At 42.1% G+C, this 13,804-nt stretch overlaps 2 protein-coding genes across 5 annotated transcripts in view; one reads left to right on the top strand and one right to left on the bottom strand.

The window, feature by feature from the left end:
• Nucleotides 1–7,295, bottom strand: part of rabep1 (rabaptin, RAB GTPase binding effector protein 1) — a 14,266-nt gene extending 6,971 nt beyond the window's left edge. For all 3 annotated transcript variants that reach the window (XM_084029664.1, XM_084029663.1, XM_084029662.1), the window contains exons 1-10: nt 7,159–7,295; nt 4,214–4,342; nt 3,904–4,107; nt 3,316–3,476; nt 3,105–3,224; nt 2,567–2,702; nt 2,183–2,361; nt 1,861–1,953; nt 731–1,186; nt 121–225 (exon numbers count right to left, since the gene is read on the bottom strand). In XM_084029664.1, coding sequence (XP_083885790.1) covers nt 121–225; nt 731–1,186; nt 1,861–1,953; nt 2,183–2,361; nt 2,567–2,702; nt 3,105–3,224; nt 3,316–3,476; nt 3,904–4,107; nt 4,214–4,342; nt 7,159–7,204 — 1,629 coding nt within the window. In that variant the 5' untranslated portion in view covers nt 7,205–7,295. The remainder of the gene's footprint in view (nt 1–120; nt 226–730; nt 1,187–1,860; nt 1,954–2,182; nt 2,362–2,566; nt 2,703–3,104; nt 3,225–3,315; nt 3,477–3,903; nt 4,108–4,213; nt 4,343–7,158) is intronic.
• An 854-nt stretch (nt 7,296–8,149) lies between these two features.
• scimp (SLP adaptor and CSK interacting membrane protein) lies at nt 8,150–13,804 on the top strand. Of its 2 annotated transcripts, none has more exons than XM_084029892.1 (5): nt 8,150–8,296; nt 8,991–9,109; nt 10,633–10,684; nt 11,416–11,492; nt 12,046–13,804. In XM_084029892.1, the coding sequence occupies exons 2-5, from the start codon at nt 8,998–9,000 to the stop codon at nt 12,933–12,935; spliced, it is 1,131 nt and encodes a 376-aa protein (XP_083886018.1). In that variant the 5' UTR covers nt 8,150–8,296; nt 8,991–8,997; the 3' UTR covers nt 12,936–13,804. The 2 variants fall into 2 exon arrangements, with proteins under 2 accessions (XP_083886018.1, XP_083886019.1); XM_084029893.1 differs by lacking the exon at nt 8,150–8,296 and having other exon boundaries at nt 8,661–9,109; nt 12,046–12,121; nt 12,164–13,804.

Below are 13,804 nucleotides of genomic sequence, written 5' to 3' on the forward strand. Positions count from 1 at the left end.
GTCCACAAATCACACTGCTTCCACAAAACACCCATGGTTGATGCCAACAAACACTCTTGCAGTAACATTTAAAAAAGATAAATAAATAATAGCAAAGCGAGAGCGAGGAAAGACACTAACCTGATCCCGTGTATCAGCCTCTTGTCCTTGGATGGCCTGCAGCTGCTTCTCGTAGTTGGAGCACATATCACAACGGCGTCCCAGCTTCCTGCCGGCATTTTTCACCTGGTGACAGACGATAATCACTATTTAATAATGTTAAGACGTTAATACATTAAAAAGCTCAGCTATAAAAATGTGTGTAAAAGTCTGAATATAGGGAGTTGAGTTATGCTAGAAATGTGACTTTACTGTATGCAGGAACGACTCGATGTGATTCATTTTCCTTTCCTACCGCTGCACACAGTAACAACCTCAAACGAGCAATTGGAGCTGCTCCCATAGAACGTAAAGCTGTTCAGTGGAGGATGAAATCATTCTGGAAGGTTGTTTTTTTCCCTAATAGTTATTCTCCTACATTAGACAACAATAAACAGCATTAATCACCTGCAGCTCTGTTAAAAACTAACTTGGTTCATGGCGGGGAAAGCTGTTAAAGAGAAGTAATCATCCTAAATCACAGGAAAAGCTTAAACGCTACACAGCGCTGTGTACGTTTAACGCCCTGTCATAACCACAACACTGTTTGGAAAATGATTTTGATGTTAAAAGCCCGTGATTGGCGACGCACCTCTTGCTGCAGCAGGTTCCACTCGCTGTCGCTGACGAGCCGGTAGCCGGCCGGCGGTAAGAAGGCGGTGTCGGGCGCGAGGGAGATGCTGGACAGCAGTGACGCCGTCTCCTCCTGCTCGGGTGTCATGGCCTTGATGGCCTTCTCCTGGTCTTTAGTCAGGAGGAAGTGGCTCGCCGTCAGCTTGATGGAGCTGATGGACGAAGTGTCGCCAAAGCTACTGTCCGTCACGCCGCAGTCGGCCCCCACCAAGGGCCCGAACTCCGACTCGTCCAGGTGGCTGGCCGACTTGGCCTTGTGGTTGTGGCCGCCGAGTCCCAGCTGGACGGACAGAGAGGAGCCGAGGCTGTCTGTGGACTGGACTCTCCGCAGGTTCTCCTTGTAGGGGTCCAGGCCCGCCCCCACGTCCTCGTCTAAGGAGTGCATGGAGCCGTGGGCTCTGTGGTTGGCACTGGGCTGAAAGAGAAGAGCCGATAAGTCCAGAGAAGTTTCCAGAATGTCAGAAAGAAACGTCGACACGCCGCATTAATCCTGAAGATGAGACGCTAGGCAGATTTAAATGTTTTTTTTATTAATCTCGTATGCTCCGTATACCGAGGAACCTACGAGGGAAATCAGACCGTGGAACGCTCAAACCGGAAAAAACCCTGAAATCAAACTGAGCGTCCTCTCTAGTATTCATCATTCAGTAATATATTTATAAAAAAATATTCCAATATCTCTCAAAAATGTGTTTCATCCAACCAACAGTACAACATTCATCATGATATAAAAATACATTTAAATGAATTAAAAGGAAAAGCAGCTCATAATAATAATAATAAGACAATTGTAGTGGATTAAAATGTTAGGGGTAGAAGTACAAAGTAGCATGAAAAGAATATAAAGTGTAAATGTACAATGAAGACAAAAGACTTAAATCTTTCATAACGTCACTGGTTTTTTCAGCCTCCCCACCAAGAAGCATCGATTGGTGGCTGCTAGAAACATAACAGGAGGAAAGTGAAGGTGCCATGTTGCCCGTTTGAGGCTCACGTTACTGAAAAAAGGGGGATATAATATGACGTAAGAGCGTAGCAGCTCAGCCCGGCTCCCTCTGAGGGACGTATCACATTACATGATGCTCATACCTCCTCGACGCTCAAATCCTCCAGAGGCTCGGTGTTGTCTCTCACATCCTCCTCCTCCTTCACTTGGTTCAGCCTCTCCTTCTCGTCCTCCTCCTAGAACGCACAGACAAAGCTTTTTAAAATGGGCCAATGCCACTGAATTCCACTCCAACTTATTAGGTTAAAAAAAACCTAAATGCAATGTAAAGCAATAGCTTAGCAGTCCGAAAATTTGTTAGTTAAGGGGGTGTCTGTCGGGGGGGGGGGGTGAGTTTGGATTTGTGACTGTTGTGTGATGAGTTCACATGTCAGCTGCTGAGAGACGACGACGGTCCGTGTGTACCTGGTCTTTCTTCTTCATCTCCTCCACCTGGCGGAGCTGTTCTGAGGACAGCACGCTCTCGATCCTCTGCATGTCCCTCATGAGGAGGCGCTGGGACTCCAGGAACTGGTCGTTGGCTCTCCGCCACGTGTGCTTTAACTGGTTGTGCTGCTGCCGCTCCAACTCCAGCTTGTGACAGACTGGAAACGACAGGAAAGAGGGATGATGTTGTTGCATACTTACAGACCTATACCATGATGGAAAAATACCCCATTACAAGTAAACATTCAAATTCAAATTCACATTCAAAACCCTGCTTGAATCTACTGCAAGGAACTTTAATTGATTTACTTATCAGAAGGACTTTCATATATTATAATAAAAAATAAAAAAAAGCATAAGCACCATCGTGAAGCTCTTTCCGGAGTTTCTCTGCATCTTCCTGTAGGACAGACTTCTGAGTGTTCAACACGGCGACGTACATCTCCAGGTCGGTACGACACGACTTCTCCGCCTCCAGGACGTGATTGAGCTCCTTGACCTGGAAAAGAAAGCAACAAACACGCAACTCCGGTGTATTTCAAGCTAAAGACGTCTTTAGGAAACTTTTCTATCACAAGTTACCGTAACTGCTTCATGGTAACAGAACTTCAACTTGAAGCAGCATGATAATAATCAGGTCTTCTCTTCTCAAGTAGAAGTACAGATACTTGTGTTCAAAAGTACTGATTCAACTTCTTCACTGCGGCCCCTTTTTTCCCTCATACACGTATTATCATGACCAGCAGACGGGAATAGAGTTCTCAACGGGTCGGGTCGGCCCGACAAACCCGACGGGACCCGCAGGTTCGGGTCGAAAATATAAGCAAGTGACTTCACTTCACACCCAGTTAATAAATCACTGTCAATCACCTCTGATTTTCATGGATGTATTCCGACTAACCTTGGAGGCCTCCAGCTCCCTCACTCTGTCCTCAGCTGTGGTCAGCTTGGCTTTCAGGGCTGCGATCTCCTGCTCCATGGGCATCACCACCGATCGCAGCTTCTCTGCATCCTCCTGGGCCTTTTTAAGGTGGATTGAATATGGACAAAATGAAAAACAAACACACTATCACACAATCACGCAATTTCAATAAACGATGGTAGAGGTTTACTTTTTTCATTTCATCCTCCAGGTTCTCTTCCTCCTGGCCCTCGGTGAGGCGCCGTCTCAGCTCACCCAGTTCCCTCTCCACGGCCTCCCGGTACTGGTTCCACTGGCCCCTCTCCTGCTCCAGACGCTGGTGGAACTGGACCTCGTACTCACACACCGTTTCTGGTTCCGACAGCAGAGAGCAAACCACACAATGAAACAGAGGGCATTTAATGGAACACATAATTTAGTCAAGGGGGGAAGCTCCATACATCTTTTTTATTTATTTGTTGTTTATGGTAAGAAACAGAATCCAATTATTATTTTCACTATTTTTATGAGACATGACAGCAAGTTTGACTTTTTCAAGTCACTCATTCAGAATAATGGAAATTCATCAAGATCAACTTTTTTGGTTTTATTCCTTTTTTGAAATTGTATTCCACAATGAAATCTTCCATCGTCCTATCCCTAATTCATGCCATGTGAAATAAAATGTTTGAGTTACTGCATTAACTGAAATCTCCACAGCTCAATTACAACGTTCCCTGTATTTAATAGCAGCACGTTTAGGAATAATAAACATCATGGAGGAGCAGCTCCGTCGCACCTTTCATGATGGCCTGCAGCGAGGCCACCTCCTCCTGCCATTGGCTGCGGACCTGGTCGATAGCTTCCTGCTTGGTGTTTTCCGACAGGGTGGCCACCGCTCTGATGGTCTCCATCTCGGTGCGGACCTCAGACAGCTGGATCTGGACGGAGCTCAGCTCAGCCTGGGCGCCCTCCAGCATCACGCTCTGCTTCCTCAGCTCCTCTGGGGAGGAACGAGGCAAGTAACAGGGTGAGAGGCGAGAACGTGAAGCAAACGGCAGACATGACGGGGGACGCTGCATCACTGCCAGGTTGTTCAGGATCCTTACCTTCCTTGGACATGTAGAGCTCTTTAACCTTGGCTCGCTTCTGGTTGAACTCGGCTTCCAGCTGCTGCTTGAGCTTGGTGAACCCAGCCCTCTCCTGCTCCAGAGCGGCCACTCGCTGCTGGAGCTCCTCTGGATCACGGAGAGAAGAAAACAAAAATTAGACAGCGTATGGTAATGCTTTCATTCATGTCAGTTTCATATCATTATATCAATACATAGACAGGGGATCAGATACCGTCCACGCCTTCATTTATCATCACTTAGTGAACAAACTTAAACCTTTTGTATTTTCCTGTTCTCTTGAGTAAAATCATTTTCATGTAATTATCTGAACTGCACCTTTAGCTTGAAGTAGAGTCATTGTCAATTGCAGGATTCGATTTGTTTGAATATTTCTATAAGGCGTGAGGAGGACATAGGAATTGTTTTAACTAGATACAACCAGATAAATGAGAGGGTGAACTCCTACAAATGACCAGTTTGTGAGTGAAGCATCCCTTCAAGTCTGCAAAGAAACATTTGCGATGCAGACATTAAACATTTGACTGATTTCCTCTTGCTGCTAATCATCTGAAAGCCCCGTAATCTAACATGTCGACCCCCAGCTGGTCTGGGAACCACAGCATCAGACTCTACTAGCAGAGTTAAGGCTACGTTTACACGACAACGGTCTCGCTAAAAACGGGAACATTTTTCCTTTGCGTTTTAACAAAGTTCTGCATTTAGACCCCATTGTTTTGAACGACCCACATGCACACAGATCTGCAAAAAGGAAAATGCTGCAGTATGCGTGCCAGACTGGTAGACGGCGTTGATGCTTTCTAATAGAATAGAATAAATGTGCAGAAAAATATGTTTTAATGTACCGTATCAGTTTCCAAAACGAACTAATACACTAACAGTTGGCACCGTGATCTCCCATCAAATATGAAGTACACAAGCACATTCCCTCTTACGTCCATACTTTGTGATTTTTAGACTACAGCCTTGACATTCAGAAACCATTCAAGAGTGGAAGACCAGCTAGTCACACAATATAATTTGTAATTACCAACGCAGCATCAGGTAAGTTGTACATCTTATATGCCTATGTCTAAACTGATGAATTCTCTTTCAAAACCAGCAGACCGAGGACAGAGACAGAGACGATGATACCATCAGACGCAGACGGAAACATTTACCAGCGCAAGCAGCAGAGCGTCATGTGACAGCTAAAAGCACAAATTCCACCGCCGCATGAGATCAACGTACATTCACGTGGCTTCTTGGTGAAGTTACACAGACGTGGCGTGTTCAGCTCTTTTGCATTTAACTCAAAGCTTCTATGGTGATGAAATAACGGCTACCCAAACAAGCTTTTGTCTCACATAGTCAGTCTTGGTGCGAAAAAGGTCATTTAATTAAATTCAGAAATGCACAGAGATCACAGGAATCACCGCTTTAACAAAGTCAGAAATCATTAGCCAACAAACAATCAATACACCCGAGGTGCAATCATGGATGAAGCTCCTCTTTCCAGCAGGCAAAGAAATGTGACTCATTAGGCAGCATGCTGAATCAACAGTGAACATACCAAATAAATCACAAAAGCATAAGCAAAGAGGCTTCGGCGATAAATGGATAACATAAAGAGGGTCAATGTGGAAACTTTCAAGACCTGACTTAACCTCTGAGCATTTGTAGTATAATATAAAAGAAATAACTATGCAAAACTGCATGCTATAAAACTTACTGAACTATCACCTGATTAAAAAAAGACCATTTTCTTATTATTTTATCATTTAGTTTTATGCCTTTCACACAGAATGGCACAGCATACATAAAGATAAAGTTATCTGTACACAAACAGATAATTGTACATGTTGGGTTTAACAAAGTTGATTTAAATTTAGAATTTAATCAAACCAGCAGCTGTCTCAGACCTTTGGTGTGTTAATAGTCCAATCAATTTTAGACGATCATTAACTGAAAGTATCATGATGAAGTCAATTACACTGTGCTAAAACCATTACAATATGCTTGGCTTCCAAATGATGATTGAAATGGGAAAAAAAACCCATAAATGTTTAATTGTAGGTGCAAGTTAAGGGATTGTGAAACACTGTATGTACTTTTTTAATGCTTGTAACATCATAAAAAGCTATCTGTAAATCACATTTTATATTATCGCACTCTCACCACACAAGAGAAAAGCAGGATTTAAATAAGATTTAGTATACTCCCAGATTATGCATAAAAATAACAACATAATTATTCTTATAGCCTTATAACAATAATGCAGACAGCATCATTTACAACCAAAGCTTCCACTCCGGCTTGTGACAACTATATTCACAGGTGCAAACTGCAGCAACCATAAATGTTTATCCACAAAATAAAATCCAGCAAGATTATAATTCGCCTCTTAAAGCTACAGCTCTGATTCGCCCGGAGGACCCGAAGATGGACCCCGGACCCCTGTTTGGGAACCAGCAGGTTCAGCCTCCTGTATTATGGTCCAACCCCATGTGTGCAGGCCGTGCACGGCACACCGTAACGGCCTGATATAATCCATATGATCCGCGTTAAAGACTCACAAAGTCGGGCTGACACAGGCTAGCACCGACCTTTACACCAGTCAACACTAGCTGCAGCTACCAGCTAACCAGCTAACCAGACATATTAGCTTGGTTATCTGGGATGCAGCATCACGGCTCCTATTCCGCGACACGGCTGAAGCTTTAGCAACTTCCCGAGAACTAGTTTCAGTTGGATATTCGCCAAAGCACCAACTGCGTAGCGTGAAGTGGTCGACATGAACCACTGACAGCAGTGACACGTCGTCCTGGTGATGCTAACTAAGCTAATGTTGTCAAGGATGCAGAGACGGGCCCGCTGGCTGCTCGCAGCCCTGAACGCTCCCACACACGGACACACAACAAGCCCACAAACACGCACACACTTACCGTCATGTTGGCAGGACGGAGGGGGTCCCGTGGCCGGCTCGGCCATGGCTTCCTGAGGGGGGGCTGGAGGCGATTACCAGGGCAGCGGGACGAGCGCTAGGAGCGTCCCAGAAAACAGGCTAACATCACAACTGGAGTTTAGCTGGCGAACGATGACACGGTTAGACTTCCGGTTAGACTTTCAATACAAAATTCCCATTTCGCTGCTCAACGACGCCCGTTTGAGTCGTAACCTGATTATAAAAAAAACAAGTGACATTCGACGCTATAATTTAAATGTAATAACCATTTTAGAGCTAATTCTCATATTGTAAAGCCACGTCCTAATAATGCATTTAACAATGTTTTGTGCTTATATTTTGACGGCAAACTTCTGATTTCCTGTTTGGAATTATAGCCAATTTGCGTGATTCCGGTGTATCCTTTCAAAATAAAATCAATTTACATTGAGGTTTTTCTCTGAGAAATAGAATCAAGCTCCACATTTACATTTATGCTCTCTCTTTTTTTCGTCACAGAACAATGAACTAATTTAAAAAAGCAGCATCACAAAGTTTCTACAGCTGCTCTGGTGATAAAGCCAATGTAACATGATGCTAATTTAAGAGGAACTGAAAATATAAATAGACTCAGAAATGGATGTGCTCTGCTCTGGCCTCAACATACACTCTCACAAGACATTGACATATCTGGCTATTCTCAATAGGACATTTATGCATAAAATATTGGTTTCCACATCTTAAACATCACAGAGACGAAGGCATATAATCTAAAACATCACATGTCAAGCCTTCACACAGATGTATACATTTGGTATGCTTGTTTGACAAGACCAGACACTCACTCTCTCTCACACACACACACACACACACACACACACACACACACACACACACACACACACACACACACACACACACACACACACACACTGCAGTCACTGGAGCATGGCAGAGGGTGGAGGCGGGATGCTGCAGTCTCAGACATCAAGTTTCCTTGGTTAACTGAAAAAGAATTTGAAACTGTCATGCAAATACAACACATGACGACCATGAACATATCCGCCACCCTCTTCTATCATCCTTTTATTCTTTTCAACCTACTGTAACCCAGTTCCTGAAGACATCAGCTGAAAAAGGTAACGCACATTATGAGTATTTGAAAAGGAGACGGTGATGTGATAAAACAATATTATGGACTCGAATTAATCAGAAAATCCAGGTCTGTTGCTGGATTATTCATAATAATTGTTACTTAAGAAAAGTGAATACAAGATACATAGTATAAAAGTACTTGGGTGTAATTTCAACTTTAAAGGTAACGTGGTGCAGAAGAGAATAATTTAACACTTTAATGTGCATCTATGTGTGGAATAAAATATCACAACAAGACTTAATCGGCAGAATTGCCTTTTTGTTGGAAGTTGGCAGGAAGCTGTTGCAAAGAGAGGATATGGGGGCTTGCAGATAAACAGAAAAAAGGAGCATTTATTTCATTCTGTTCATGTAGATAAGGAAACATAAACATGTCATCCTAGCTGACATAAGCAATGAAGTTGAGCTCATGTCCAGAAAAGGCATTCGTGGTAGAATTCTTCATGAGAAAACAGAAAAAAGTCCCTCAAGATTGCGAGTTTCATTCTGAACTAGGCTTGTTAACACAAAAATAACCCTCAGACTTAGTCAACGCACAAAAAGGGGAAGTGGTGAATGGTCTTCTTTCCGATCAGCAGCTTTGTATACTGAATAGCAACAAGTCAGATGTCTTGTAGTGAAGAATCCGTTTTTGAGATTTTCTTCTCCTCTTCAATCTTCTGTTGTTGTGTCGAGCAGAGCGCCCATGGATCTTTTGCGCAAGTACCTCTGGTTATGGGTGATCGTTGTGATCATTTTTGCATCCTTCCTGATCAGCATCATCTTCGTCTGCATCAACAGGTGCATATCGAGATCAGGTAGGTTGAAAATGTGCTGTCAGAAAGTTACTGTATGTCAAAAACAAACACACTTCTTTTACCTCTCATTTTTGTTTGCTTCCTCTTATTACAAAATGACTGGTAAATGTTTAATACACTGTTGGGGAACTAGCAGGAGCAGATTCAGTTATTAATATCAATAAAATTATTGATATTAATAGGATTATTAATACAATTGATAAAAACGGGGCTCCATCCTTTAAAGAGGAAAAATATAACTCAGTCTCAATATGAAGAGATTTATACAAAAATGACAATTTTAATAACTTAAAATGAATAACTATTAGCATATGAGTACAAGCAGTTGAAGGAATTTGGAATTAGTTGGAAAGAAGAGGTTGATATTGATTCTATAATATTAATAAACACAGCAGTATGTTCAAAAGGGTTTATTAACATTAAACAAATAAACGTACACTAAGTGAGATGTGTGTGTGTGTGTGTGTCACAATATAAAAAAGCACAATATTAACGTCTGAGTTGTTGTGGGGGAGCAGTAGAATTTAACATACGATCAAGTAAACTCGTACTTGGTTAGGTTGAGGAGGAGATCACGGTTGGGGTTCAACCCTTAGTGGCAGAAACCCACCAGACTTCTCCCGGCAGCTTTGGCAATACTTTATGGCTTCATCACCATAGCAACTAGCAACAATCGCCATTTACTTTGTACTTTTGTGCTGTACGTTCTACTCCTAATCTATGGACTTAGCATTAGCATTTTAGCAATTTATTGTTGTAGTTGGTTGAAGTGGATAGCTTAATATATGCATCTTTCTTTCACGATGTTTGTACGTCAAATCTTACTATGTTAAGTTTCTGAAACGTTACTGTGGTAGCTAGAAGACGGGTGGCTTTTCAATTAAGACTTCATGTTTACAGTCAATAAAAGGGTGTGGAAGATGTAGATGTAATTTTATATTGTGAACTACCTCTTTTTTTATTATTTAACTAGAAATCCAATGTACTCCATTACCACGAAAATGAACAGCTAGAACAGGAAGTGAAACCAAACCCAAGAACAGACCGGCATTATAACTGTGAAAGTATTACGCCTAGGGATCCACTGCAAAGCTGAAGTCAAACTATTATAATTGTATGAATTACTATTATTAGTGGTGCCTTCTGGATTTGATTAGCTTGGATGAAACTTTAATGATCCCTGAGCGGAAACGGCAGCAGAGAGGAGCTCAGCGATGGTTGAGGAATGTGGATCAACACAGTGTAAATTAACAAATAATGATAATAACAAGTAAACACACATGTGAAGGAAAAAACAGGATATGAAAACATGAATATGTATATAGATTTAGATTTAATGTGCAAATGGTTATTATTAGGATTTGTCTTACTTCAATAAATGAAATCCTGCTGTTTGTATGTTTGTTACAACATGATCCTGCATCACATAATAACTCGTGTTCACAGTGCTCAAACATCTCACGTCCACTTTTATTTGTTTTCCCTCTGGTTTAAATACAATTCTCTCTTCTTGATTTCCAAAGGAAAACACAGTCTCACACGGCTTCAGAGGAGATCTTCCAACGCCACTGTCAAGTAAATACATGAACACACACTACGTTCACATTTCATGTTGAACACGTTCAATCTCAGTCTACTGTAAAAAGCAAATGTGATGCTCATTCTTACTGAGAGTTCGTTGATGTTGATGCCAATCATGTCTGTCTGTTAAATATGAAGTGGTTAGCTTAGCATAGCTTAAAGACTGAAGACATAAACATTAATTTACGCTTATACAGGGCCCTGTGTGCCTGATGCAGCCCCTGGGAAATTGTACATTTGCCCTTATGTTCAGTCTTTATGCTAGGCTAGGCTAAGCTAGCTAGCTGCTGGCTGTACACTCTTCGAAATATACGTGCTAATTAGAACCATATAAGGGTTTTTTTTTTTAGCTTTTCCTCATAGGGGAACCCTCTGGTAGCTTTTTTAAAAATAAAGATGTCAATTGGATCACTTCCAGAGGATTCTACTTAAAACCCAACAAAATGACTATACCTAGAACCATCTGTGAAAGGTTCCACCCGGTATCTATAAGAGGTTCCACAGAGATCCCTTCTATGAAGCAATGGTTCTACCCAAATCCTCTCCAGAGGTTCTATCCCGAACCTTCACTCCTTTTGTGTTGCTACCAAGAACCCCCTTTGAACAATTTTACATCCCAATGATTTTATCTAGAACCCACCTGGGTGCTAGATCAGATTAGATCAGATTTTGCACACTAAAAATAAATAAATAAAGTTGAACAATTCTTCTTCTTGACTTCTCAGGAGCAACAAATACCAGGAGAGAAGCGCTTTAGCCGACATGCCACCTTTACCTCCTCGTACACAGTTTCTCACAGCAGGCAAGTCGCAATGCTTCCCCTCAAAGTCCCCCACATTTAAGGACATGTTGCTGAATTCACAACTTTTACTATATTTAAAATGGTACATATGGACTACTTATACTTTTGCTAAAGTAAAGGATCTGAGAACTTCTTCCATCCACTCTGGGTGTACCGCGTACCTCTTTTTGTGGAGGGTTTTGATTCTGTTTTCTATACAGACACTTGATATAAGTTGTACATTACACTGTACTCTGTGATGTCTGCAAAGGTATAATACAAAGATTTGTAGAAAAGACTAGAAAGTTATACGAAGGTATAAACATGAAGGTCTGTGAAGGTCATCAAGATCATGGTAATGCAAGTAAATCTCTCATCACACGTATACAGCCAGGTATAACGTTTTTATGTATACTTCTGTGGAATATCTTTAGAGTCTCATTGGCTGCAATAAAATAATCAAACCGCCATCACACGGTCCATTATTGCTGCAATCTACCACCAAACCACGAGACTGTTGTAACTCTGAAATGTAATACTGACCTCTGCCTTACTACATTATTGGTTATTTCAGACACCCAAAGCTATGAAAACCTGGCAGAGGATAAGGCCGACTATGAAGACATCCCCGACTACGTGCAGGACAACCACGACTACGTGCAGGGTATACCCGACTACGTGCAGGGTATACCCGACTATGTGCAGGGTATACCCGACTACGTGCAGGGTATACCCGACAACAAGCAGGATGAACCCGACTACGAGCAGGATAAGGCTGCCTACAAGCAGGATGAACCCGACTACGAGCAGGATAAGGCTGCCTACAAGCAGGATGAACCCGACTACGAGCAGGATAAGGCTGCCTACAAGCAGGATGAACCCGACTACGAGCAGGATAAGGCCGACTACGTGCAGGGTATACCCGACTACGAGCAGGATAAGGCCGACTACGTGCAGGGTATACCCGACTACGAGCAGGATAAGGCCGACTACGAGCAGGATAAGGCCGACTACGTGCAGGGTATACCTGACTACGAGCAGGATAAGGCCGACTACGTGCAGGGTATACCCGACTACGAGCAGGATAAGGCCGACTACGTGCAGGGTATACCCGACTACGAGCAGGATAAGGCCGACTACGAGCAGGATAAGGCCGACTACGTGCAGGGTATACCTGACTACGAGCAGGATACGGCCGACTACGTGCAGGGTATACCTGACTACGAGCAGGATACGGCCGACTACGTGCAGGGTATACCCGACTACCAGCAGGACATCTCTGACTTCAAACAGTACCTGACCAACGTGAAGGTGGAGGAGGAGGATGAGCGTTTTCCTCCTCCTCCACCATACAAGAATCCAGATTCGACAGCAGACAACAGCTCCACGGAGGACTACGATGACATCGGAGGTGAAGATGAAGACGAGGGCGAGGGCGAAGACGACTACGACGATGTGGGTTAAGATGGAGAGAGAACTGGAGATCATGGCACAAAAGAAACTTTTAACTTTCATATCTGGATCCTGCTGAGCAGAGAGAACAGGTGTGATGTTATTCATGAAAAAGAAAATAGCAGATACATATATTTTAACTGTTTGTACAATTTTGAAGCACAGAGAAAAGTACTGAGGAGGCAGACATGCAGAAAGAATACGTGGAGTTCAGGCAACAGGCGCTGAAAGGTTTGATTGTTTCAAGTTTATTTAAAGTTATTATAGTTTCAATACTTAATCCATAATAATCCACAACATGTGTGACTATCTGATCAGATGGTGGGGCTCAAAATAAATAAAAATAAGTGTATTTTTTATATTTCTGATTTAAAAGCAAATATTTTAATCTGGATATTTCTAAAAACTTTTTTTTGTGTGTAATACCATCTAAGGGAATAGTTTGATATTTTCTAATGGTTTGCTTTTTTGCTGAGTCAATTAGAAAGACTGATGCCATTCTGATATGTGCGTACTAAATAATGATTTTAATAACTGGTATTTTTTATTCCTCTGTGTCTCCCTGAGCCTTTATTAGAGACGTTTGTTTCATTTCCTGTTCAAACCACATTTTCAAAGCCAGAACACTATTTAAAACAAGTCACTGCTTAAAAACAACATTTTAAACATCCCCTTATTTTATAATAACTAACATATGCTATCCTCTTGAATGTAAATTGCCCCATGTGGTTGTCTCTCTGTTCTTTCAGCCTCTTGTTCCTTTTAGCTTTAAGAAAAAAACTTCCTTGAAGATGATCTTAATTTTCTCAGCTGTTCATTAAGCCTCGTCGTGAGTTTGTTTTCAGAAATGTTTGTACGCTGAATATATTAAAGCTGTGTAA

The sequence above is a fragment of the Eutrigla gurnardus genome (assembly GCF_963514095.1).
Source record: "Eutrigla gurnardus genome assembly, chromosome: 15".
In the NCBI taxonomy this organism is placed as follows: domain Eukaryota; kingdom Metazoa; phylum Chordata; class Actinopteri; order Perciformes; family Triglidae; genus Eutrigla; species Eutrigla gurnardus.

Excerpts from the sequence above, each read along its gene's own strand:
- scimp (XM_084029892.1), top strand. The coding sequence starts at position 8,998 with ATGGATCTTTTGCGCAAGTACCTCTGGTTATGGGTGATCGTTGTGATC. Across the intron at positions 9,110-10,632 it reads CAGGTGCATATCGAGATCAG|GAAAACACAGTCTCACACGG; the intron begins GTAGGTTGAAAA and ends TGATTTCCAAAG. Across the intron at positions 11,493-12,045 it reads TACACAGTTTCTCACAGCAG|ACACCCAAAGCTATGAAAAC; the intron begins GCAAGTCGCAAT and ends TGGTTATTTCAG.